This window comes from Chenopodium album, chromosome 25 (genome assembly GCF_948465745.1).
Source record: "Chenopodium album chromosome 25, dcCheAlbu1.1, whole genome shotgun sequence".
NCBI classification, from domain to species: Eukaryota; Viridiplantae; Streptophyta; class Magnoliopsida; order Caryophyllales; family Amaranthaceae; genus Chenopodium; species Chenopodium album.
The window spans coordinates 14,877,904-14,901,323 of record NC_137858.1 but is presented as its reverse complement, the minus strand read 5'-3'; the positions used below and the strand labels follow the sequence as shown (position 1 = coordinate 14,901,323).

Sequence of the window (23,420 nt, the reverse complement as noted above, 5' to 3'; positions counted from 1 at the left end):
CAAACACTGAGGGCAGCCTTGAATTGGAAGGTTGATGAATTTATTGATAAGGATACTTGCACATGGAAAGTGAGAAAGGTAAGAGAATGATTTGAATGGGGGAGTGCTAGGGAGATTCTTTCTATGGAGCTACCATCCACAAATGAGGATGATTTTATATACTGGAAATTTCATCCATCTGGGAGGTATACAGTAAAAACGGGCTACTATTTTCTCATGAAAGAAGAGGAGCCAGGGTATGCAGTCATTTCCAATGATAAGGACCAAGAATTCGTGAAACTCATATGGAAAATGAATACTCAGCCTAAATGGAAGATATTTTTGTGGAAACTTTACCACAATGGGATTGCAGTCAAGGCAAACCTAGCCATAAGAGGCATACAGATAGATGAAACTTGTGACAACTGTGGGTTAGAATTGGAGGACGGTCAACATCTTTTCAGATTCTGTAATCTAGCGAAAGAGGTCTGGGAAAACAGTCCCCTGACAATTCGCTCTGACTCTGGGGGATACAATTCCTTAAGGAATTGGATCCAATCATATATCCTGTTGTTCAATAGCGAGGATGGAAAACATAGTAACCGTATCGTTCTATTTATTGCGACTCTATGGGGGCTATGGAAAGCAAGGAATGCAAGGTGTTTCAATGGTAGTGGAGGAGGAGCAAGCCTAGTGAATGAACTCACCAATCAAGCAATGATTGACCATGAGACCTTCACGCATAATGAAGAGAGACACTATTGTATTGAAAGCAACGAAAGAGGGTGCCCTACCCCTCCGCCGGGGTTTAACTATGTTCATTTAGGGCAAGAAAGGGAAGGCTTTGGAAATTTCCTGATAGAGGTTGATGGGTCGTGGGACAAAAGAACTAAGAGAGCAGGAATTGGATGGTCAGTTAGGGGGAGTGGGATCGATACAGGAAAAGGAGGAAAGCATGGAACAGCAAATTCAGCACTACATTGTGAGGCTTGGGCATGTTTGGAAGCTATGAAATGGGCCAAGTCAGAGGAAAAACATGATCTCCTAATTTTATCAGACTCTATTAACCTTCTCACCAACCTCCGGGACAGCACAGGTAAGGACATTGAGATTTCATGGACGATAAATAAGATAAGGAGGATAGGCACCTTATTCACAAAATGCACCATCATGAAGGTCTCAAGAGACCAAGTACAAAGGGCACACGACATTGCTAAGGAGTGCCGAGCTACTACTATTAATTTGTTTTAGTTTGTTTTAGTTTGTTTTCCCTTTGCTCTTGTCAAAAAAAAAAAAAAAAAAAACAGTAATTACTAGATTCAAGGATGTCTCACCTTCTAATATCTTGTCTCTTTTACTATCAATTTTTTTTTTAATTATTCTTTGCTAATTACTTCAATTTATCAACCATTTGCTCTAGTAATAATGATAACAACAACAATAATCCTTAATCCTAATAATATATTGTGCTTAAGAGTGGAAAATAATGAGTAGTACTTCCTCCGTCCCAAAAAGAATGACCCATTTGGGTTGATTACGCGGATATTAAGGAAGTTAAGTAAAAAGAAGTAAAAATATATTGAAAAGATAAATTTACATGGGGTTTGTACAAAAATAGAGAGATAAAGTAATAAAATAACATGGAAAATCAAATTTTTATATGGGGAAGCTAATTTTGCACAAATATTGTAGCAAATTGGTGGGTGTTTTAATGCAAAGGGAAATTCTTAATGGTAGCCTCATGTTTTTGCTTATTTCCAATGGTAGACAATTTTTTTTTCGATTATCTTTGGTAGCCCTCTACTGTTAAAAACTTACATCCGTAACCTTATTAAGCCTAAAACCGTTAACTAAGCGTTAACTTTAACCATGGTCAACTTTATTTGTCTCTATTCAACCATTCTCTTTCCTTAACTTCCCTTCTTTCATGGCTTCCAGCCTGCCACCACCCAACCCCAAAACCCCCACGACAACAAGCCAACCACTACCCCTATCTTCTATGTATCCCTAAAAATACCACAACAAGCAACCGCCGACGCCCGCCGTAGCCAGGCCAAAGCCCAGCCACAACTGTGACCAATTGATGGCTTGATGCCCAACCATGGCAGCAGCAGCCCCCTGCCCCGCCCTTAAATTTGCCGACTTGCTGCTCCTGCTGCTAGTTTGAGCGTCGTAGTAGATTGACTGAGCACCCTGCCTAGCCGCAATAATGACTAACGGCGTAGCTAGGCAGAGTGCCTAGCCACGCCATTGGGGTCTGGGTTGGGGTCGAGGTCGGGGTTTGGAGAGAAAGAAAGGGTCGGGGTTAGGGGAAACATCGTGAGGTCTGATAATAGTTATTTTTATTTATTAAATAACTTTCCTAATCTCGTATTTTTATTTTAGAGTTCGAAAAATTTTAAAACTCTATTATAATTTAGATATGACTCTTTATTTTAAAGCGTAAATAAACTACTTTAACCCTATTATTTATTTGTACAGCCGTAAGTTTTGGTATAAAAAATTCTTTTTTTCATGGGATTATATATAGCAGTAGCCATAATTGCCATGAATTCCTATAATATGTATTATCTTCATGATAACTCTTGATTAAATCCATTATTATCACTTTTCCCCAAAAGTACAAGTTTTGTGCATGAGATTTAATTGTGATGGTGGAGTACTTGTGCGTGACTGCGTGAGTTGTTAATCGTGAATCGGTGGAGTATGGTGCTTTATATTGCTTAATTGTTTTCAGAAGGTAATCACACGAACCTATTTGGGAGATGTTTGTATTATAGCATATGTAATCACACTACCTTAATTAATTTTTTTGACTTGTTTGATTATAAAATGTTAGTATTAATTGTACTCTGTATTGTTATGTATGTGTAAATTTTATAATTTGTGAATTATATATAATCATGATTTATATGTATATGATTAGTGTGTGGTATTATATGATTCTAATTGTCGTATTATTTTTGTCGCATTGATTGATTGTATTATTTCTAGGGTTTTAATGTTGTTGTTATAGGGAGCATTGTTTTATTGAGGTTTTAGGGTTATTAATGCAGAGTATTATTTTTGGGTTGAGATATGATTATATTTGGGTTATTAGTATGTGTTTTAAGAGTTGAGATATTATGAACCGAATTGTTATGTTATTTATTTGGGAACATGTGCCATTGTTGAGATTGTTTATGAATAATTATCTGATCGATGTGTGAGATCAAAAGGTTGAGAATTATTATTTTGTTATTGGTTTGAGGCTCGGCGTTATAGACCTTAGTCCTTGACATGTTGGTAATGAGATAATGATCATAAGTTAAGAATGAGGTGCAATCTTTATTAATTATTTTTCTGTGGTCCCCTACAGTGGGAATTGGCCCGTATGTGGTCTGGTTTAAGGTATTTTCTAGTTATTGGGAGTATTCAAGTTTTTATACGTGTTGGTTTTATTCGAATTACCCATGTCCAAGGCTAGGTATAGAACAATGAGCATGACACACTTATGGGATATATTGGGTAAAGGTTCGTATTATTATTCGAGGTTGAGTTGTTAAAGGTTATTTTCAGAGTACAATGTGTAATGTAGTTTCGAACTACATTGTTTAATTGAGCTAGTATGGTCTATTATTCAATTATCCTTTGTATTCTGATAAGTGGTGATTACTCAGCTTTTTGCTGACGTGTGTGTTGTTTTGTTGTGCTACTTGTGTTTGCGGCCATGTCTCTTTCTTATGATGGCCCTGCGACGATCTATTTTGGAATTTGTCCATAATGGTGAGCAGTCAAGAATTTCTAAGCAGGTTAAGCAAGTGATCGTAGCTAAAGGAGCTCAAGTGTTTCGATTAGTATGCTATAATGAGTTTGTAAAGTTGTATAAATAGCTCACATAGATTTATTGGGTTGTATTATTGGGAATTTGTAAGCCTTAACACTTGACAGGTTGTCGAGTGTGGCGGTAATACCTCTGATTTAGGTGTATGCTTCCGCAATTTTATTTAAAGGTCGTTTATTTTCCTTTAATTCTTGTTTATTTTAGCTAGTAAATTGGGGGTGTTACTGAGGGGTTGTTTCGAAGGTGGACGGAGGGATTGGGGATGTTGGTCGACGGTGGCCAGCGGGATTCTAGTCGGTAGGTGGTTCCTGGGATGCTTGTCAATGGAGGTCAAGGCTGGTTGGGGATGAGTATTTTATTTTCTTAATAATTTAATTTTTAAAATTAAAATAGTTAACATTTTTTTCCTTTTTTTTTTTTTTTTTTTTTTTTTTTTTTTTTTTGAATAGTTTAACCTTAGTTGAGTAGTAAGTTAGATTTAACGGAAAAATCATCATTAAGGTCACGGTTGTAAAATAATGAAAGTTTAGGGCTACCAAAGATAATCGAAAAAAAAATTGGCTACCATTGGAAATAAGCAAAAACAGGGGGCTACCATTGAGAATTTCCCTAATGCAAATGGTTCATTCTTTTTGGGACAAAGTTTTGGCCAAATGGGTCGTTCTTTTTGGGACAAAGTTTTGGCCAAATGGGTCGTTCTTTTTGAGACGGAGGGAGTAATAATAATAATAATAATAATAATAATAATATATCACTATTTAATAACAATAATAATTGGCCACCAGTTGAGAGGATTCGACCTTATGACTTCAAGGTTACAAGGTAAATTCCTCTTCAACTACATCAAGCCAAGCCTTGCTTGATTATACGGGCGTGATAACGTGATTTAATACCCTTAAAAAATGAAAAAAAAAAAAAAATTAGGTCCGACACAATAATTTAAGCCAAAATCAGATTTACTAAACAGGGCGTAGATGTAGCAACACAAATTCACAATAAGTACTCCGGTAATCCCTATTTGTTTACTCGAAATGTGCAACCGAACCATAATTCACCAAATCAAAGCTTGCAACGTCTAATCATTTCCCTCTCATCTAATCAAATCCACCAAACTCACCTAAATTACTCTCAATGAACTCTGCTGCTCTTCAATCAATTTTTGTTTTGTGAAGAGATGTTCTAATTTTGCTGCTCTTCAATCTTTCATTCGAGATGTTCTGGAGGGAAAGAGATAGAGAAATCAGGGACAACAATGGCGGCCCCCCTATTGGCACTGTCCGTGTCTTAGTTGTGGGAGATTCTGGTAATGTTTTTTATCATCAACTACTTAATTTGATGCTGAATTTTTCTGGGTATTGTTTATTTTTGCTGTTTGATTTATTGATGTTCATTTATCTTTACAATTGATTCTGTTTTTTGTGGGGTTTATGTTGATTTTTTCAAGTTTACACCTTGTTTATTATTGAGAAAAAATTGTTGAAACAAGTTTTGATGATTTCTTTTATTGTTTCTTCTAATTATTTTATGTAATTAGTTAGTTATCAACATTGAACTAATTGACATGGTTATTTATCTTATCTGTTGGGTTTAGTTGGGCATTTCTGATCATTTTTTGTGTTATGATGAACTTTAATTGTATGTGCTTTAGCAAAAATGATAGTGTAGTGTTGCTTAGTCCAATTTCCGGAAACCTGTGTTTTGGTAAACAGTTGCCCGGCTTTTAATTGTTTGACCTATCCATATGATGTAAGTGCATGGAAGGTAGACATTGTTGGAGATTCAAGCAATTTTTATGACATCGAATCGATGTTAAATTGGGAAAGTTGGAAAACTGCTATTTATTCTATGCAATTCAGTTTAAGCAATAAATTCACCATATTATTGCAATTGTATCTTTCCTTCTTTATTATGAATAGTTTGATTTGAGGTAAGATAAAATATGGACTTTTCATTGTGTTTACAGTTTGTTACATAGATAATTTATCTGCTCAGATATGGACTTTTCATTGTGCAACTTATTGCTTTCACTATAGTATTCTCTTCAAATGAGCTGCATTGGTTGTGAATTTATGAAATATCAAATTGGCTGACTTGGCAGGTGTGGGTAAGACATCACTTGTCCATCTCATTCTAAATGGTTCTGCAGTAGCACGTCCTCCCCAAACAATTGGTTGTGCAGTTTCAGTTAAGGTGCACTTCATGCTCTTTTCCTGAGTTTAAGGTGATATAGAACAGTGGAATATATATTGCTATCTCGGCTTTATGAATTGGAATTAAATTAATTTTACCTTTGTAGATTCACATAGTAGGTTATGCACTTGTTCAATAACTTGTTCCACTTTCTTAAGGACCTATTCTTTCTTTTGGTGGCAGCATATTACTTATCGAAGTTCTGCGAGCTCATCAAATGGCTTGGAGGGAGATGTAGATAGAGATTTCTTTGTGGAACTTTGGGATGTTTGTGGGCATGAACGCTAAAAAGATTGCAGATCTCTTTTCTATTCACAAGTGAATGGTAGGCTGTTAATTTTTTGAGTTATCATTTAACAAGGAGCCTTTTGCTTTATGGGTCCAGAGAAATTATGGCAATTAAGGACTTAACTGTGGTCAACAATCCGTTGACTACTTGTCTACTCATGCTTCATGATGCATCTAGATAAAAATGAAAGAGCAATATATAAATTATGCTTATATTTAATCTACTGAAAATAAAAATCATTAACCATTGTATGGTATGTTTTAACTTGAACTAATTTTAATTTTCAAAACTCAATTGATTAAAAAAAAAAAGTGCAGTTACTTCTCATCAAACTAATTCAGTTTCTAAATACTATCATGTGTACACAATTGTATCATTTGGAATGAGGGAAATGTAGAAGTGTAGCTAATTGTTCTAACATGGGTGAGTGTTCACAAAGTTAGTGATTATTGGATTGTTGTTGCTTCATAAATTGCTGGTGAAATTAAATAAGAGTGTTATTATTCAACTTGTTTTCATCTAAACTCCAGCTTCCATACCTTAGTACCCATGGACTGATCTTTAGAGGTCAGGACTTTTGCTTCACCAGTTTCATCTCTGAGAGAATAGGTTAGGTGGAACATCCATCTCAGCTATGTTAAATAAAATGTCCAGGAGCCTTCATCATTTGTTTCTGCCTTTGTGGTTGTATGAATCTCCTCCTGTATTGTACTTCAATAATACAAGATTTCTGCTTCTACTGTATCCTTCACTGGAGCTGGTTCTGCAAATGAAGCCATGATTCCTTTCTTTTACTGATAAAAGAACACTAAATTCTGTCCTTTTATCCGGTTATATTCAACTTTTGGGACCCCCCACTGTGTTAGAATGGAGATGTGTTTTGACACATATTATAGATGAAGGTATTTCTTTTGAGAAGACTGTCCCTGTAAGCCCCAGTCTGATGGCTTAATAGTTCTTTCCATCCACCAAAGTTGGTAAATAGGCAATTTTGTTTATCTGGGTAAAAAAACTAGGCCATATTCTGCATTTTGATTGGCCTCCCTAGTTATTGTTCATCTAACTTGAAGTGTGTGCGACATTGGGATGAACAACAACCAGTAGGTGGCTGGTTTCTGTATAAGTGTTGCTTTCTTTGGTTCCTGAAAATTAAATCTCTGATAAATGACTTTTTATTAACTTCCTAGTGGGTAATGTTTGAATAGTGGAATCTTGAATGTTCAGGACTCCACATATATGGAGGAAACATTTTTAGTTACAAGACTTACAACCTTATCTAGCTCCATGGAAGGGAAAATAACATAACTTAATTGGCAGGTTCAAATTTTCAAGTAGTATCATCTAGGTGGAAATGTGTGCATATTATCATGCTGGCTTATGCTCTTATCTTGTGGAACTATTGCAGGTGTTATTTTTGTTTATGACATCTCTCAAAAAAGGACAAAATCAAGCCTACAGAAATGGGCTGCTGAGGTCACTGCAAATGGGACTTTCTCAGCACCTCTGGCATCTGGTGGGCCTTATGGGCTTCCTGTTCCCTATATTGTAATCAGCAACAAAGCAGATATCACAGCAAAGGAGAGTGAAAGAGGCAGCAGTGGTAATCTTGTTGATGTTGCTAGGCAATGGGTTGAGAAGCAAGGTCTACTTTCATCTAGTGAAGACCTTCCAATGACTGCAAGTTTTCCTGGAAATTCAGCCCATATTGCTGTAAGTATTCAAAGTCTCAAACTTTGGCCTATATTTGCTTGTACTGGAATTTCCTCTTTTATGTAATAAGCTGTTTCTACTTTCACTAAACATGAGGGGAGGGATCCTGGGAAAAAGTGAGATTCTTATTTCACGAATGAATATATAATGCATATGTAGCGAAAGCTATATCAGGGTACATGAAAGAGGCCTGCATTACCAAGGGTTTAAAATGTCTCCTACCCCAAAAGCAGAATTTATAACAACTGCATGCTTCTCTAGTGAAAGCTAAATGCTATAAATTGAAATTTTTGGAGAAGGGGAAGTTAGGAAGTTAGTAGGCGAAAGCTTTATTTATAAAGCTAACTAAAGAGAGATTATCATGTTGAATATTGTGATTTTAGAGAGAGAGAGTTTCTTGGGAGAAAATTCACCTCTCGAAACTCGAAAGTGGAATTATCTTATATATGGCTGTAACTTCCAGACTTTAATCATCAATCTCCCCCTTCTTGCATTATTCTTACATTAATTCCAAATTTCAGTCCATAATTATGATAATATATAACACTATCATAAGAAAACTTTTATGATGAAATGGTCCAAAATTAATAAATAAATACTGTTTGCAGTATTGTAGAAAACAATAAGAAAAGTGGGTATTGCTCTAGAGAGGGAATTTTCCGACATGCACAAAAACACTGGGACTACCCTGTGTGTTTATGTGTGTGCGTGTGTAGGCAGTAGTTTATGTGCATGTGTGCGCTCGCGTATAGGTAGTTGTTTTTGTGTTTGTGTGCGCGCGCACGTGTGTGTGACTGTGTGTGTGTGTGGCAAATATTCATTACGGGAAAAAAGAGTCTCAAGTAACTGCCACAAAGCCCTTGCGTTTGGTTTAATATTTACAGCCATCTGTTTCTTTGGAGTCATTGAAGTATTTCTGACTTACATTAGTTCTATTGCCTCATTAACAAAGTGTTTGTTAGAGAGTTACATTTCATCTTCACTTCTTCCAGATTTGACTAGACTGTGTGAGGATTAGTTATGTTATGACTGGATGGTTTATGTTACTGACATTTTTTCAATCATGCATATTTAATGGAATCTGATATCTGTTGTTTGTATTTACATAGGCTGCCAAGGAGGGTAGATTTGATAAGGAGGCTCTGATGAAGTTTTTTCATTTGGTAACCTTGAACATTATCTCCATTTTGGTCTGATCATGCTGTCCCTGGGTTTCTTTTTCTCTATTCCCTTCAGTGTTTTCCACTCTACAATCATAATTAATGTAAGTAGTGTGAACTGTGAATGACTGAAGGCTAACATTGACAAATTTCCTTTTTTTCCTTTTTTTTTTTTTTAATTTTATTTTTCAGTTGATCAGGAGGAGGTATTTTGCCGATGAAATACCTGCACCATCTCCTTGGGGTCTTACATCGCAAAGAACTAGTCAGCATTCAACTGAAATCTCAAGTGATGACGATGTTTTGCACCCATCTGCAAGGTTTGTTTCATGATTTTTTGCACTTCTTGTTTTTTCCACCTTGAAAGGAATAAAACTGGTTTGACAGAGATTGCCAAGTCATATACTTTTTATGAAATGTGATCTCTCTTCGAGGGTATAATTTATTTTACAGTGCAGCATCCCATTATTGCACTACTGAACCCTTCTTGGGGCAATTTTTAACGTGTAAAACCTAATTAAATTTAGTGGAAAAGCAAACCCAAAGCATTTGTGATTTCAGTTTTTCAGAACAATGTAAGAACTAATTTTAAAAATGAAGAAGAAATGAAGAAAACAACTTCTTCAAAGGTCATGGCATGGCAAAGATTATTGCATCGGCAAAATCAGGTGCGATGAGTTGATGGTTGATTAGTGTAAGATTGCGAACTGCTTGTACTTTGAAATATGCTATGTAACATGTCTTGCGGTCTTGCCACAGCATGAGCATTTGCAACCTGACAATAAATTCCAAGTAACTAACTGGTTCATTGTTTGAAGTTTTTTCCTTTGAATTTGATGAGGTTTTATGAGTTCAGGGTTACTGGAAGGGGTGAAAAGGTACACATGTGGGTTCATATTAGCAGAAAATCTCAAAAACAGTCAAGTTCCCCTTTTAAATTATATTTTGATGTTTTCATCATTTGCTAAATATTTCAGTTGCTGGTTGATACTTGGTTACATACATTGTCTACATCATCATGTAGTTTCATTGGCTTTATGTTTGAAGAAAGTTTCTGGCAAGGGGGACTTTAATGAAAGGAAGCTAATATACTGATCTTATTTATACTCATTGATTTACGATCATGGAGTTCTGTTTGCAGTGTGTAGGAGATACTATGTCATTATGTGGCATATGCTTGTTTTCTGATTTTCTTAGGACATTGGCACCAAACATTGTAATCTTAGTTGACATTAATACATTAAACTGAAACATTCCCTGTTTGATATTGTCAGTTAAATCCAGACATTTGTATCTACTTCGTAATCTTTAATCTCGTGATGTATATTGCAGGTTGAGCAGCAATCTGTACAATCATAACGTCCATCCTCCTCTTCCAGCTCAACGTATTCTTCCACCTCCTCCCACTTTGTACCCTCAACAACCTGTATCCAATTCTGAGAACTATAGCTTCCCAAGAATATATCAAAATATTTCTTCAGAGTTCAGTTACTCCAAATCTAAGCGAACTGATATTGATGTCTAGTTAGTAGGGAAGCTAACAGCCTGCAGGCGCAGACAGGCTCCTTTTAAATGCTTTAGTTAGAATTGCCAAATTGCTGGCTGGTTATGATGTTTGTTCTAGTGCAGCAACCTCATGTGGTATTTGTTTTCTTTTCCTTCTAAAACTAGCCGATGGGTGTTTTGGAAGGCGAATAGAAGTTAGAGCAACATTGATCCTTTTGTTGCGTGTAAATGTGGGTGTTGTTTGTATATATTCTTCCCACACAATGATATGGCTGATGTACAGGGATGTCACTATAATGAAAATGAAGGTTATTTGTCAATTGTTTGTGTTAAAGAGTTTAAATGACCGACTCTTATTTGTATTGTATACTAGTTTATCTTTGAAATTGATGGTGGTTCCCATTCTACCGAGTGTGTTAAAGAATTTAACATTGTGGATGTCAACTAGCTTAGTTGGTTAAGGTATTGGGGATGGTATACAAAACTTTAAATAAAATTGTCTACATCATTGTCTTTGCAACTCTCTACACACCAAAAAAATCTAGGAAGTATGGCCATTTAAAAATTGCCCCCATATTGTTTTTCGCAAGAATGGCTTATCAACTAACTTGTTTCATGTAAAACACTTCTAGTAATTGTCATTACCTTTGTGAAAATGTGAACTTTGTAGAACACTTCTAGTAATAGGCTATTGAATAATTGTAGTTCCCGTTCCTTTATCTTGGATGGTGCTCTATATTGAAGTAGTTAGCTATCTAGTAGGGTTTGGCTTAGGCGTTAAGGATGGTATATAGGTAGTTATTGATGAGATAATTAAGATTGGATATCGAGTATAGGTAGTGATTAGTGAGATAATTAAGATTGGATATCGAGTATAGGTAGTGATTAGTGAGATAATTAAGATTGGATATCGAGTATAGGTAGTGACATACTTGGAAAAGAGAGAAGTATGCAGCAACATTGAACCATAAACTATGTATTTTTATTTTAAACGATAAATGACATAGTTGCAACATTGCTAGCTCAAATTTATGGATAGTTGAGTTGCATCCTTCAAATCATTGATAGCATAGAGTTAACTGTATTTGGAAACACAGTATAATTCGTAGAGCAAAATCAGCAAATATTACTACACATAAGACTACCTTGGCAAAAATGTACAAGAGATAGAGAATCTCAATTCTCAGCAGTCAAAAACTGGATGACTGGATCAATATTTCTTGTTTAGTACACGTGAAATTATTGGAGAAAATATTGAACAAAAAGGAGGGAGAATGTTAGCTTTGAAAAGGTAACAAGGTCTGTTAACACCAGCCACGATTCTGCAAAAATTCCTTTGTTCTCTTCCTCATGCGAGTGAAAACAATGATCGCACAGGTAAGAACCCAGGGAGGGATCCTCCATCCCTTCAAGTTAAATTTTTCAGCCCAGACGGGTGATTCAGTTACCACAACAGCTATCAAGACTGTCATAAGGGCCACACCGACAACAATCCTTGTAACAGGTTTGATCATGGAGTCCTACAGAAAAATCACAACAATAACAGGATTAGTCAATAGGCTTATAAACAAAGGAGAACAAATAAATTCATAGCAACCATAGGGATTGGTAACAAAATAGTAAATATAATCTCTCTTAGTTAAGACACAAGCATAACAACAGGACATAATGTAGAGATGGAAGCAGCACAGGGAAAGCTCCTTGCTTGCGATAAATGTTACATCAGAGTTTTCACCAAGGATTAGGGGAACTTGTAATCCTAATTTGCTAACAGCACAAATGTATCTTTAAGGCTTGTAATCCTAATTTGATAGAGAAAAGAACAGTTGTGTTTCACGTATGGCTAACAACGGCAAGGAGACCAAAAACACAGACATTTTGGAAACCATGAAACGGATTTAAGCACTTATGGGAAAATGCAGGATGTGCTTTCCTACTGCGGGATGGGGAAACAAAGACTATGTGATATGATTGCAGGCTGGAAGGATGTAGATGAAAAGCTGAAGAGGAGGGGTGCAATTTTAGAGTGGTGTGGTTCAGCAGAGAGAAACAAAAAAATATTTGAAGACAAGAGTACCCCTGATGGAGTTTTGATGGACAGAGTGGCAAGATTGGAGGAGGAACAATGCAAGTATGTTCAGCGAATTTATGCTAGACCAAGCAACAAAAAACAGCAGCAGCAGCGTGTTTGGAGTGCTCCACCTGAGAATGTGGTCAAGTTAAATTCTGATGCAGCTCTGAATATTGAAGGATGGGTTGGGGTTGTGGCAAGGGATGATCGTGGAGAGGTTGTTTTTACTGCTGTTCGTAGACAGCAGGCCTGGTGGTCTCCTAGCATCGCTGAGGCAAAAGGCATTGTTATGGCTCTGAGGCTGGGCAGAAAGTATGGTTTGAGAAATGTGGTGATTGAATCAGATTGTGATCTAATTGTAAAGAAACTATGCAGGGCTAATATCTACTGCACTGAGCTTGATTCAATCCTTGTAGACATCCTTGTGTTGAGCACGCAGTTTAACTCCATTAGTTTTTCTCACATTAAGAGAGAAGGCAATAGTGTAGCACATCATGTAGCTAGAATTCTCCCTTTTGGTGTTGAGCAGGTTAAGGAATGGCATAGCTCTCCGGAAATCGCCCCCTATGTATTGATGGATAAACTTGCTTTGTGTTAATAAAATCTGAGTTTGCGTTTTGTCAAAAAAAAAAAAAAAAAAAAAAAAATGAAACGGATTTTTGTAAAATGGTAAGTCTGTGGAAGGGCTCCAAGATTTGTTCAAATTTAAAATAGCAAAGAATCAAAACACAAATAGAAAACTTATAAGAGGATTTTGCAAGATGGCTCTTGATATTGCTTCTGATAATGATGACTGGATAATTAAAGAGCCCGAGGACCCAAATACTAGGAAAAAAAGTCACTCAAGCCCAAGACCCAATTTATCAGGTTGTCACTATTGAAGATTCTGAAGATTAGAAAGACCTTCAGTTGTATATCAAGATTTACGATGAACAGAAAGACTAAGTGCCAAACTTCATACCATGAAGTTCCTAGTTTCTAAGATGGAGATTTTTACTAGTTCCATTATTTTGTTGGTAGAGATGACATATTAGTGGGGTCATGTTCATTTCGGTTGTTGCATCCAAATCATCCAATTTATCATTTATGCTAATTTCCATCAGACTAATGACAAAGACATCCCGAACACTAAAGATTAAGTAGAAACACATCTCTCTAAGATTTAATACCTCAAAAAATTCTCAGTCTCTAAATTAATCCGATCCTCACAAATTACAAGTCATAACGAGTACTTAATAGCAACCAAAATATAAAACATTGGATTTCTATTTAATTACCACATAAAACCTCATGATCACCACATTAATCAAACAAAACGATATTCAAAACAAATGCATCCCATCATATCAAATGAGCTATAAACACAGTAACCTACTTCCAGCATTCATTATTCATCATATTTGAAACACTTCCCTATTACGGCAATTTCAAATTAATTTCAACATCACTTTGTTTGGTAATTGGTTCTCAGTTCTCTCTATCTCTCCTCATCATATGACCTCATAAATAATGGAGCCTCATGGCTAGCACTTATTTTGGAACGTTGAAAGTATAACTATTCAGCCACTCATATCATATATCCTAAGGGGGCGTTTGGTTCGCAAAGAGGTATAGGTTTGGAATCAGGATTAGGGTTAAGGTGGTATCGGGTTGGAACTTGATACTTAATACCATGTGTTTGGTTTAATTCTGGAATGGAATATCATCCCTTAATTTAATGTATTTGATACCTAAGTGTTTGGAATGAGCCAAACCCACCTCCCCCCAAGGTTTCCAAACCCCATACCTCATGGGTTTGAGATCATATTTTTGACAACCAAACATATGGTATGGGTTTTGATCATTCTAAACCCATACCTCATACCTATAATCCGTGAGCCAAACACCCCCTAAATTCCTTATAAACATAACAATTTATGAATAGTAAAAAAAAAAAAAAAAAAAAAAAAATCAAGGTGTTCATCACTTAAGCTTCGAGGCATAAAGCTAGCAAATTCAAATCAATTACCACACTATTGATCACTAGAATTCCAACAAATTAAAGCAATCAAACCTAATTCAAAATATAATCCAAAATAACAATCAACAAATACCCAGAAAATCAATCAAATCAAATTACACAATCATTAATCTGTAAAACTCCCAAAACTAGATTTCTAGAAGCAATCTAAAGTCAATCCAAACCCTAAAAACAAAATCAAAACAGTCCACCAGAAGTCCAAAACCCCCCAAAAATCAAATCATACAGTTAGTGACCACTCAATAATTCCAAAACTAGAATCAATCAACTCCAATTTAAACCTTATTAATAACAAAATCCCAAAACCCCAGTAATTTTTTTGTCATCATAAATTCAGAACAAAGTAATTCAATAACAAGGAATGAAGAAAACCAGTGGAATCAATCAAATCCAATTTAAACCTTATTAATAACAAAAACCCAAAACTAGAACTCTCAAACCCCCCTAAAATCAAATCATACAACTAGTAACCACTCAATGATTCAAAAAAATCAATCAACTCCAATTTAAACCCTACTAATAACAAAATCCCAAAACCCCAGTAATTTTTTTTTTAATCATAATTCATAAATTAAGAACAAAATGATTCAATAACAGGGAATGAAGAAAACCAGTGGAATCAATCAAATCCAATTTAAACCTTATTAATAACAAAAACCCAATAATTTTTTGCAATCATAAATTGAAAACAAAATGAAACAAAAAGAGAGAATGACAAAAACCTTGGGTTCACCATCAATGGAAACAACAGAGCCATCTTTATAAGTAAGCAAAGAGCGGCCATTCTTAGGATGAAATCGAATCGGAACAGTACGACCACCATCATTAGGATTAAAGGCATAAATACATTTAAATCCATATTCCTCCATTATATCTCGAACTTCTAATTGATCTTGATCCCAACCACCAAGGGTTGATTTTCCCACCGCAATCGGACCCTTTCCTTGTCGATAAACATGGAGTTCAATCTCCGGCACTTTTGTTTTCACTGATCTTCGATTTTGTTGGGTTGGTGTTTCTTGTTCTTCGATTGTTGTTGAAGGGGTGATTTCTTCTTCAGTGATTGAAGAGGTGGGTTTTAGAAGAGGGGTTGTTAAGTTGGAATCCATTGCTGATTGACCTTCTCTTTCTCTCTCCTCCGCCATTGCTGTGTTTGAGCCTTGCCTTGCTGTGGTATTCCCTCCGTGTATTGTTAAGTGATGCACTTTCCATTTCTGGCCGTGATTTTTTTTTTAAGTGATACACTTTCTTTTTTGACAAAAAAAATACATTAAAATATTAAATCTATCTCCTCTCATGTTTCCATCCAAACCCATTACTACTTTTTTACATTACTACTTTTTTATTATATCTTTCTTTTTAATAAACTATTAACCCCACTATCAAAACTATGTGCCAGTCAAAGTGTATCACAAAAAAAACATGGAGGGAGTAAAATAGAATATTCCCCCCGTTTTCTTATATGCATCACTTTGACAATTGCGCTATTGTTATTTACATACCATGGTTGACTTAATTTTTTCACCTCTAAAAAATAAATAAATGTTGTTATATAATATATTATTAGATTTGTCATAATGTCTAGTTTCATAATATAATTTTATTACAATTTTATTAATGCACAATTAAAGATATTAATGGTCAAAGTAACGTCTTGACAAATGTGCTGGTGAAACTGATGCATATCTACATCTACAACCCTTAAAATGTTTCACTTATGAATAGTGTTCACATGTGTGGGGTGCATGTGTGAGAAAGCTATGCGGCTTTGTGACCCTTCTATGAGCCTCCTGCGTCCCTCCCTCCTTTCCTCTTTGGCTCTCTCCTCTCTCAGCTTTCTCTATCTTGTAAGAGCTAATGCATGCGTTGCCAGCAAGAGCTTTGTCATCCTCTCGACTCAAAGTTTTTTTCTTTCAATTATAATATAATGTTCTAGAAATAAAAAAAAAAAAAACCCCTAATTTCAGGGGAAAAAATCCCAAATTTTAAAGAAATTAAGAGAAGATGAGGCCTCAGAGATAGAAGATCCATACTATTACGGCGTGGTTAAGAAAGAAGCCGCCGAATGTGAAGACGTTTCTTGCGGTGGTCGTTTGAATGGCTTGCTGAACTTGGAGATCTTGTTGTTGCATGCTTGCTTTTCAAGTTCCTCACTATTCTACTGGTTTGTATTCATTTTTATTTATTTTTAAAATTTTAATTTCTGGGTTTGTTAAATTATTTTCAACTTCTTAAGCTTTGTTGTTGAAATTTATGTATGAGATATATCATTTTAATTTTGTATTTTCCAAATTTTTTAAAATTCAATTTATGAATTAATTTACTTTAATTTGATGGGAAATTTGTAAGATGCAGGTGCCACCACCGCAATCTAGAAACTCGGCGTTTTGCTACCACCAACCACCGAGTCAACTCGCCTCCTGCCGATTACATTCGCGGGCATCTTGTTTCTCAAATCCAATTCCATTATTCAATTCATCTTTGGACCCATCTCATTCAAATGGGTCTTCTTTGGAGCCCCGTATTTTCTCTCATCCGTCACATTCAAATTCAAAATTGTAAAAGGTATGATTATTGTTGTTGCAAATTCTGTGGATTTTGTTTAATTTTTTAAAAATAAAAATCCTACGTGTATAATTATGAGAATAATACACGGAGCACCTTAGGATTAATTATGTCAAGATTTTTTTTTCATATAATTAAAAAAAAAAAAAAAAAGTTTGATATATGTTGATATATGATTTTGAATTTGTGATAGTTATATCTTTTAGAAAGATTATTATTCTATCTTTATAAGCTTAGGTTATGTTGACGAATTCGACACTTCTTATTAAAATAGAAAATCCTAAGTAGTCTTCAACTCCACACTTCTTATTTCCTAAAAAAAATACCCTAAGTAGTCCTACATACTCCGTTGGCCTCCGTGTGATTGCTTTACGTTCCACTCGAAATTTCCCATAATTTATTCTGCCAATCGAAGTAATAAAGAAAAAAAAAAATAATGGTGGGAGAAGGGAGCAACGAATGGCCGGCAATAGGAATCGATCTCGGGACGACATACTCTTGTGTTGGAGTATGGCAGCACAACCGTGTTGAAATAATAATCAATGATCAAGGAAACAGAACAACACCGTCTTGTGTTGCTTTCAATCAAACTCAACGTCTTATTGGCGAGGCTGCTAAAAATCAGGCTACTTCTAATCCTGTTAATACTGTTTTTGGTTCGTTTTCTGTAAATTTTATTTTGCTTCGTTTTCTTATATGACAACTTCTGCAACATTTATTTGGTCAATAGAGTCTGTTAAATCAAACTCACCCAATTAATAAGTTGAAAGTAATTTTTACAATTAAAATTCAGGAAAAATTGAAAAATACCACCATATAAAGTAGTGAAATTAGACATTATCACCTCAAGTATTTTTTATTTAATCGTACCACTTAATTTTTTCCAAAACGCTAAAAAGTATCACTATTTTTGTGAGTGAGGTCATCATGGGATTATGTTACTGTTTTCGCCGCAATTACATGTTTTAATTGTGTTTTCGCCGCAATTACATGTTTTAATTGTGTTTTCATCCCAATTACATGTTTTCATTGTGTTTTTACCCCAATTACATGTTTTAACTAGTCGTGCTATTCATCCCAATTAATTGAATACCCAAATAAACCCCAAATTGATTACCCAAACCCTAATTACACTAATTAATTCAATTTGTTGAAGGTGATTGCAGGAATTAATGCCTAATTTGCGAAAATGCTATAATTGAAATCAAATTTGCAAGATGAATGTGTAGAAAGAGGGGAGAAGATAGGGGAAATCGAGGGAATAGAGAGGGAAGGAGAAAAAGTGGAACCCGATGTCACACAAAAAATAGTGGTAGGTGGTACGATTAATATAAAAAAAAATAAAATAAATAAAAAAATAAAATAAAAAAAACTTGAGGTGGTAATGTCAAAATTGAAAATTCAGTACTTTACGTGGAGGTATTTTTCAAATTTTCCTAGAATTATAATTAAAACTTTTTGTTATTAATTCTAGTACTTGTATTTGTGGTACACTGATTGTCTAACATTACCTTACCTTACAATCCACAATTATGTTTTACTATAAGTTACGGAGTAATAATTACTGATTGATATAAACAACACAACTTGTAATTTTTACTCTGTGAACATATATTTATAGATTAGGTTTTTTTATAGATTAAAATTATCAAAATGTGCCCTTTTCGGTAAAGATATCATAGACAAATAGGTTTGATATACAAATCACACCATATCTATGTGGAAAAGTTAATGTTGGACTCTCATGAGAAGATAGCATTTTACTTGTAAAAATCTAGTAATGTTTTGTACAATATATGAAAGTGGTAAATACTTGAATACGCATTATTGATGTAATAAAGGGTGGCTAAACAATAAGATGATCGATCTGTAATGAACGAGACCCAGAACTGATCTCCAAATTCGGATAAGCCCACAGGGTAAACCGAGTGAAAAAAAAAAAGAACATTAACTGTTATGTAACACTATTCTTGAAAAAGTTTATACTTTAGATTTCAAAATTTGACGAAGTTGCTATTTTTATATTTGTCAATTCCTTATATTTAGTTTCATTCATTGAAATAATGTACAGATGCAAAGAGGCTTATTGGCAGAAGATTCACTGATGAAGTAGTGCAGAATGACATGAAACTCTGGCCTTTTAAGGTTATTTCTGCGTCTGAAGAAAATAAACCTGCTATCGTAGTCACCTATAAAGGCGAAGAAAAGCAGTTTGCTGCAGAGGAGATCTCTTCAATGGTCCTGATGAAGATGAAACAGACTGCAGAGACCTACCTTGGCTCAGAAGTGAAAAATGCTGTTATCACTGTCCCTGCTTATTTCAATGATTCCCAACGTCAGGCAACAAAAGATGCAGGTACCATTGCTGGACTCAATGTCATGCGCATTATCAATGAACCAACAGCTGCTGCCATTGCCTATGGTCTTGACAAGATGGCCACTAATATGAAAGAGACATCTAAGAATGTGTTAGTTTTTGATCTTGGCGGTGGGACATTTGATGTATCTTTGGTTAGAATTGGTAAACAGGCTTGTGAAGTGAAAGCAGTTAACGGAGACACCCATTTAGGTGGTGAGGATTTTGACATTAGAATGGTTGATTACTTTGTCGCCGAGTTTCAGAGGAAACATAACAAGGACATTAGTGGAGATCGCAGGGCTATTGGGAGGTTGAGATCTGCTTGTGAGAGGGCAAAAAGGATGCTATCATCAGCTACCGAGACTAGTGTTGATGTAGATTGTCTCTACGAGGGTATTGATTTTTATTCAACCATCTCCCGAGCCAAGTTTGAAAGGTTGAACCTGGATTTGTTTACTAATTGTATAAATCCTGTTAAGAAATGTTTGGAAGACGCCAAGATGAAAAAGACTAAAGTTGATGATGTTGTTCTTGTTGGTGGGTCAACTAGGATTCCGAAGGTTCAAGAATTGTTGAAAGATTTCTTCCATGGGAAGGAGTTTTGCCAAAGCATTAACCCAGATGAGGCTGTTGCGTATGGTGCTGCGGTTCAAGCTGCAATGTTGAGCGGTGTACGTAACAATAGGGACTTTACTCTAGTAGATGTAACTCCTTTGTCCCTTGGAATCAAGTTTTATAGTGGTAATATGGCCGTTTTCATTCCAAGAAATACTACCTTTCCAGTGAAAAAGTCGGGTATTGTTTACAATGCAGATGACGATACAACCGTTCATTTTCGTGTATTCGAAGGTGAGAGACCCATCGCCTCCGACAACAACTTCTTAGGTATGTTTGAACTGCACAATATCCCTCCAGGGCGGAAAGGTCAAGAAAAATTTGATGTTTGCTTTGAAATCGACAATGATGGTATCCTTACTGTGTCAGCGCAGCATATAGGCACTAATAACAAAAAACAGATCAGTATTACAAATCACAGTAGTGGTAGGTTATCCAAACAAGAGATTGATCGAATGGTGGAGGAGGCCAACAAGTACAAGGTAGAGGACGAGGAACACAAAAAAGCTGTTGCAGCCAAGCTTGCATTGCAGAATTATGCTGAAAGTAAGTGGGACATGGTGGAAGTTTGCTGGAATATGTTTCAAGAGGAGGATGCTAAGAAGATGAAGGATGCAATTGACAAGACGATCCAGTGGCTCGACTGGAATTTCAATCTCACTCGAGTCTCTGAATACGAGGAAAAGTTGAATGAGCTCAAGACCATTCTCGACCCTCTAATTGGAGACATGCCTTGACAAAGGTGCTGCTACCACCAGCTAGCTAAATCTATCGATATATGGCTATAGAAAATGCTTAAAATGGTATTTGGTGCTCTAAATTATTAGCTCTGATTTGTTAGATTGTGATAGCAATTAGTACAGATTATTATTTATTAAACTTTTATTTATAACATAAAATTGGTACTTAATGCTGATAACTGGATAAGTAATGAAGAATACGGCTGATATAATTACTTGGTGCTCAATTAGTATCAGAGTTGAATGGGTAGCTTAATGACTTTCCTACCCTGCTTTTCTACTTTCAAGGATATGCAAAAAAAAAAAAAAAAAAAAAAAAAAATGTGTGTGAAGAGATTTTATTTTTTAATGGTAATGGGAAAGCCAAGTAAAAAATGCAGTAGTTCTATTCCACATTTCGTTGGATTGGATTTCAGAAGTGTGACAGAGGGTCATTGAATCCATTTAATTGATGATATCTTCTTTGATTTGGGGTTGTTTGCATCTTTAATCCTATGATTAAATGCTTTCTTAGCATTTTCTATCTTAAAAAACTTGCTTGGCTTGCAATTTCTCGTCTTTATCACTTCTACCGTAGTGCACTATTCTTCATTCTTGTGATTTTTAATTGTTCCGTTCTTTTTTACATGATCGAATAATTTCTGGGTTATTGTTTAATTTTCTTGATAATATAGGAGATTATTAAGGTGATGATGATTTATTGGTGAACTCTTTAACATCTTTGATGCCACAGGACAGCTTTTACTAGCTAAGGGTGATGTAAAGCAAGCATTTAATACATTCAAGATTGTACTTGATGGTGATCCCGATAATGTTCCCGCTTTTCTTGGACAGGTACCTATGCTCTCTAGTTTGGTTAATGAAGAAGAGACATTTATTACTTACGATAAAGGAAGCTGGATATTAGTTTTCTGGTGGGTTATTCTGTAATTCTCCCTTTGTTATGTGCAAGTTCTTTTGAGTTTCTTACAGCTCATTCCGGCAGTTTATTTGTGTCATGGTTTTAAGTTGTTGATGTTCTAACCATTATGGTAAATTATTATAGTGGCACATACTTTATTATGGTGTTCCGTTACAACTAATAAGTTGTGGTTGATGCGGTGTAATTGTTATATTTGTCATTCAGCTATGTCGTCCTTTGTCTGCTTTTGGATTTATTTATTTTTATTTATTTAATTTGTTGGCCATTTCAATTGATATGTATGTAAGGGTCCCTAAGTCAAGAAATATTAGTTAGACTGCTGGAAAACTGATAAGGCTTGACCAATACATCTTGTATTTGATTATTGGCCATTTAAGCATACTCACTGAGTCCTATATTTAGCTTTCCATTTTGAGTGGCATACGCCTAGAGATTAAATAATAATAATGTCCAAAGTCAAAGGGAAAATTGATTTTGGATAGAGGTGGAAAAGTAGGAAGAAGCACTTAAGCATTGATGTTGAGAGAGAAAATAAAAGGATTTTTGTGAATCATGAGAGAGAAAGAGAGTCAAATTTCAATTTAAAAACAAAATAAGGAATTTTATTGGTTACATCCGTAAAATATGCAAAGAATAAATGAAAACTACGGAGTAGTGTTTAGCCCGAGCGATGCCCCGGGTCGATCCGTAAAAAAATTAATATATTATAGTTTTCATATATTATAATTTTTGTAGATGAAACTTAACTTTAAATTTTTTTGTATGTATATAATAATGTTAAATATTATTACTTTGGATTTAGTGTAAAAAGATTATTAAATATATTTAAGAAGAAAAAGTTAACCATCAATACTTCAATACTATATACTAAAAGACACACCGGCGATGACACATGTCATCTCCTGGTGTGTCCTTAACTTTTTTTTTTTATTCAAAAAATTTACTAATTAAGGAAACAAATCATTTACAAAAATATATTATTATTTTTTATACATATTCCATATTAATGGAGTTATTATTATATCTAAAATAAAAAGATTTCACAACTCTTTCCAAAAAAAATTTAGGCAATTATAAACAAAAAATTATACTCTTATAATAATTTGTGACGTATTTTACAATAAGAAAAAAATTGCTTTTTTTTTTGTCTACTTTTTTGTTTTTGTGGTATATTAGATGTTTCAATTAAAAAATGCAAATATCAAATTAACCTATCACATAATTTATATTTCATCGACTAATTTATAATAAATTAATAATATCAAATTAACCTATCACATAATTTATATTTCATCGACTAATTTATAATAAATTAATAATACTTATTAACCAATAATCTATACGTATAAATATAACTTTTGATCACCGTGCATGGCACGGGATTTAACCTAGTATTATTATATAGCAAAGTTGGTATGACTTCTTATTCATTTTTCAATAGACCCAAGTTCGATTCTTGTCAAAAACAGTT

The 23,420-nt window shown here is 34.9% G+C and overlaps 3 protein-coding genes and 1 pseudogene across 8 annotated transcripts; 3 read left to right on the top strand and 1 right to left on the bottom strand.

Annotated features, from left to right (window-relative positions):
• The first annotated feature begins 123 nt into the window (after positions 1-123).
• On the top strand, positions 124-1,230 carry LOC145613771 (uncharacterized). Its single transcript, XM_081668828.1, has one exon. It carries the CDS (start codon positions 124-126, stop codon positions 1,228-1,230), a length of 1,107 nt encoding a protein of 368 aa, XP_081524954.1.
• A 3,509-nt stretch (positions 1,231-4,739) lies between these two features.
• On the top strand, positions 4,740-10,977 carry LOC145613426 (small GTPase LIP1-like; annotated as a pseudogene). The gene is made up of 6 exons (XR_014106946.1): positions 4,740-5,105; positions 5,901-5,992; positions 6,176-6,317; positions 7,687-7,991; positions 9,101-9,471; positions 10,484-10,977. The product of XR_014106946.1 is annotated as a small GTPase LIP1-like (transcript).
• Positions 10,978-11,759: 782 nt separating this feature from the next.
• On the bottom strand, positions 11,760-15,931 carry LOC145615190 (uncharacterized). The gene is made up of 2 exons (XM_081670262.1): positions 15,471-15,931; positions 11,760-12,177 (listed from the first exon to the last, which is right to left on the bottom strand). The coding sequence occupies exons 1-2, from the start codon at positions 15,891-15,893 to the stop codon at positions 11,962-11,964; spliced, it is 639 nt and encodes a 212-aa protein (XP_081526388.1). The 5' UTR covers positions 15,894-15,931; the 3' UTR covers positions 11,760-11,961.
• A 563-nt stretch (positions 15,932-16,494) lies between these two features.
• On the top strand, positions 16,495-22,170 carry LOC145614299 (heat shock cognate 70 kDa protein-like). Of its 5 annotated transcripts, none has more exons than XM_081669332.1 (4): positions 16,495-16,912; positions 17,104-17,313; positions 19,385-21,029; positions 21,862-22,170. In XM_081669332.1, the coding sequence occupies exon 3, from the start codon at positions 19,438-19,440 to the stop codon at positions 21,022-21,024; it is 1,587 nt and encodes a 528-aa protein (XP_081525458.1). In that variant the 5' UTR covers positions 16,495-16,912; positions 17,104-17,313; positions 19,385-19,437; the 3' UTR covers positions 21,025-21,029; positions 21,862-22,170. The 5 variants fall into 5 exon arrangements, with proteins under 5 accessions (XP_081525458.1, XP_081525457.1, XP_081525456.1 ...); XM_081669331.1 differs by having other exon boundaries at positions 21,761-22,170; XM_081669330.1 differs by lacking the exon at positions 21,862-22,170 and having other exon boundaries at positions 19,385-21,752.
• The last annotated feature ends 1,250 nt before the right edge of the window (positions 22,171-23,420 follow it).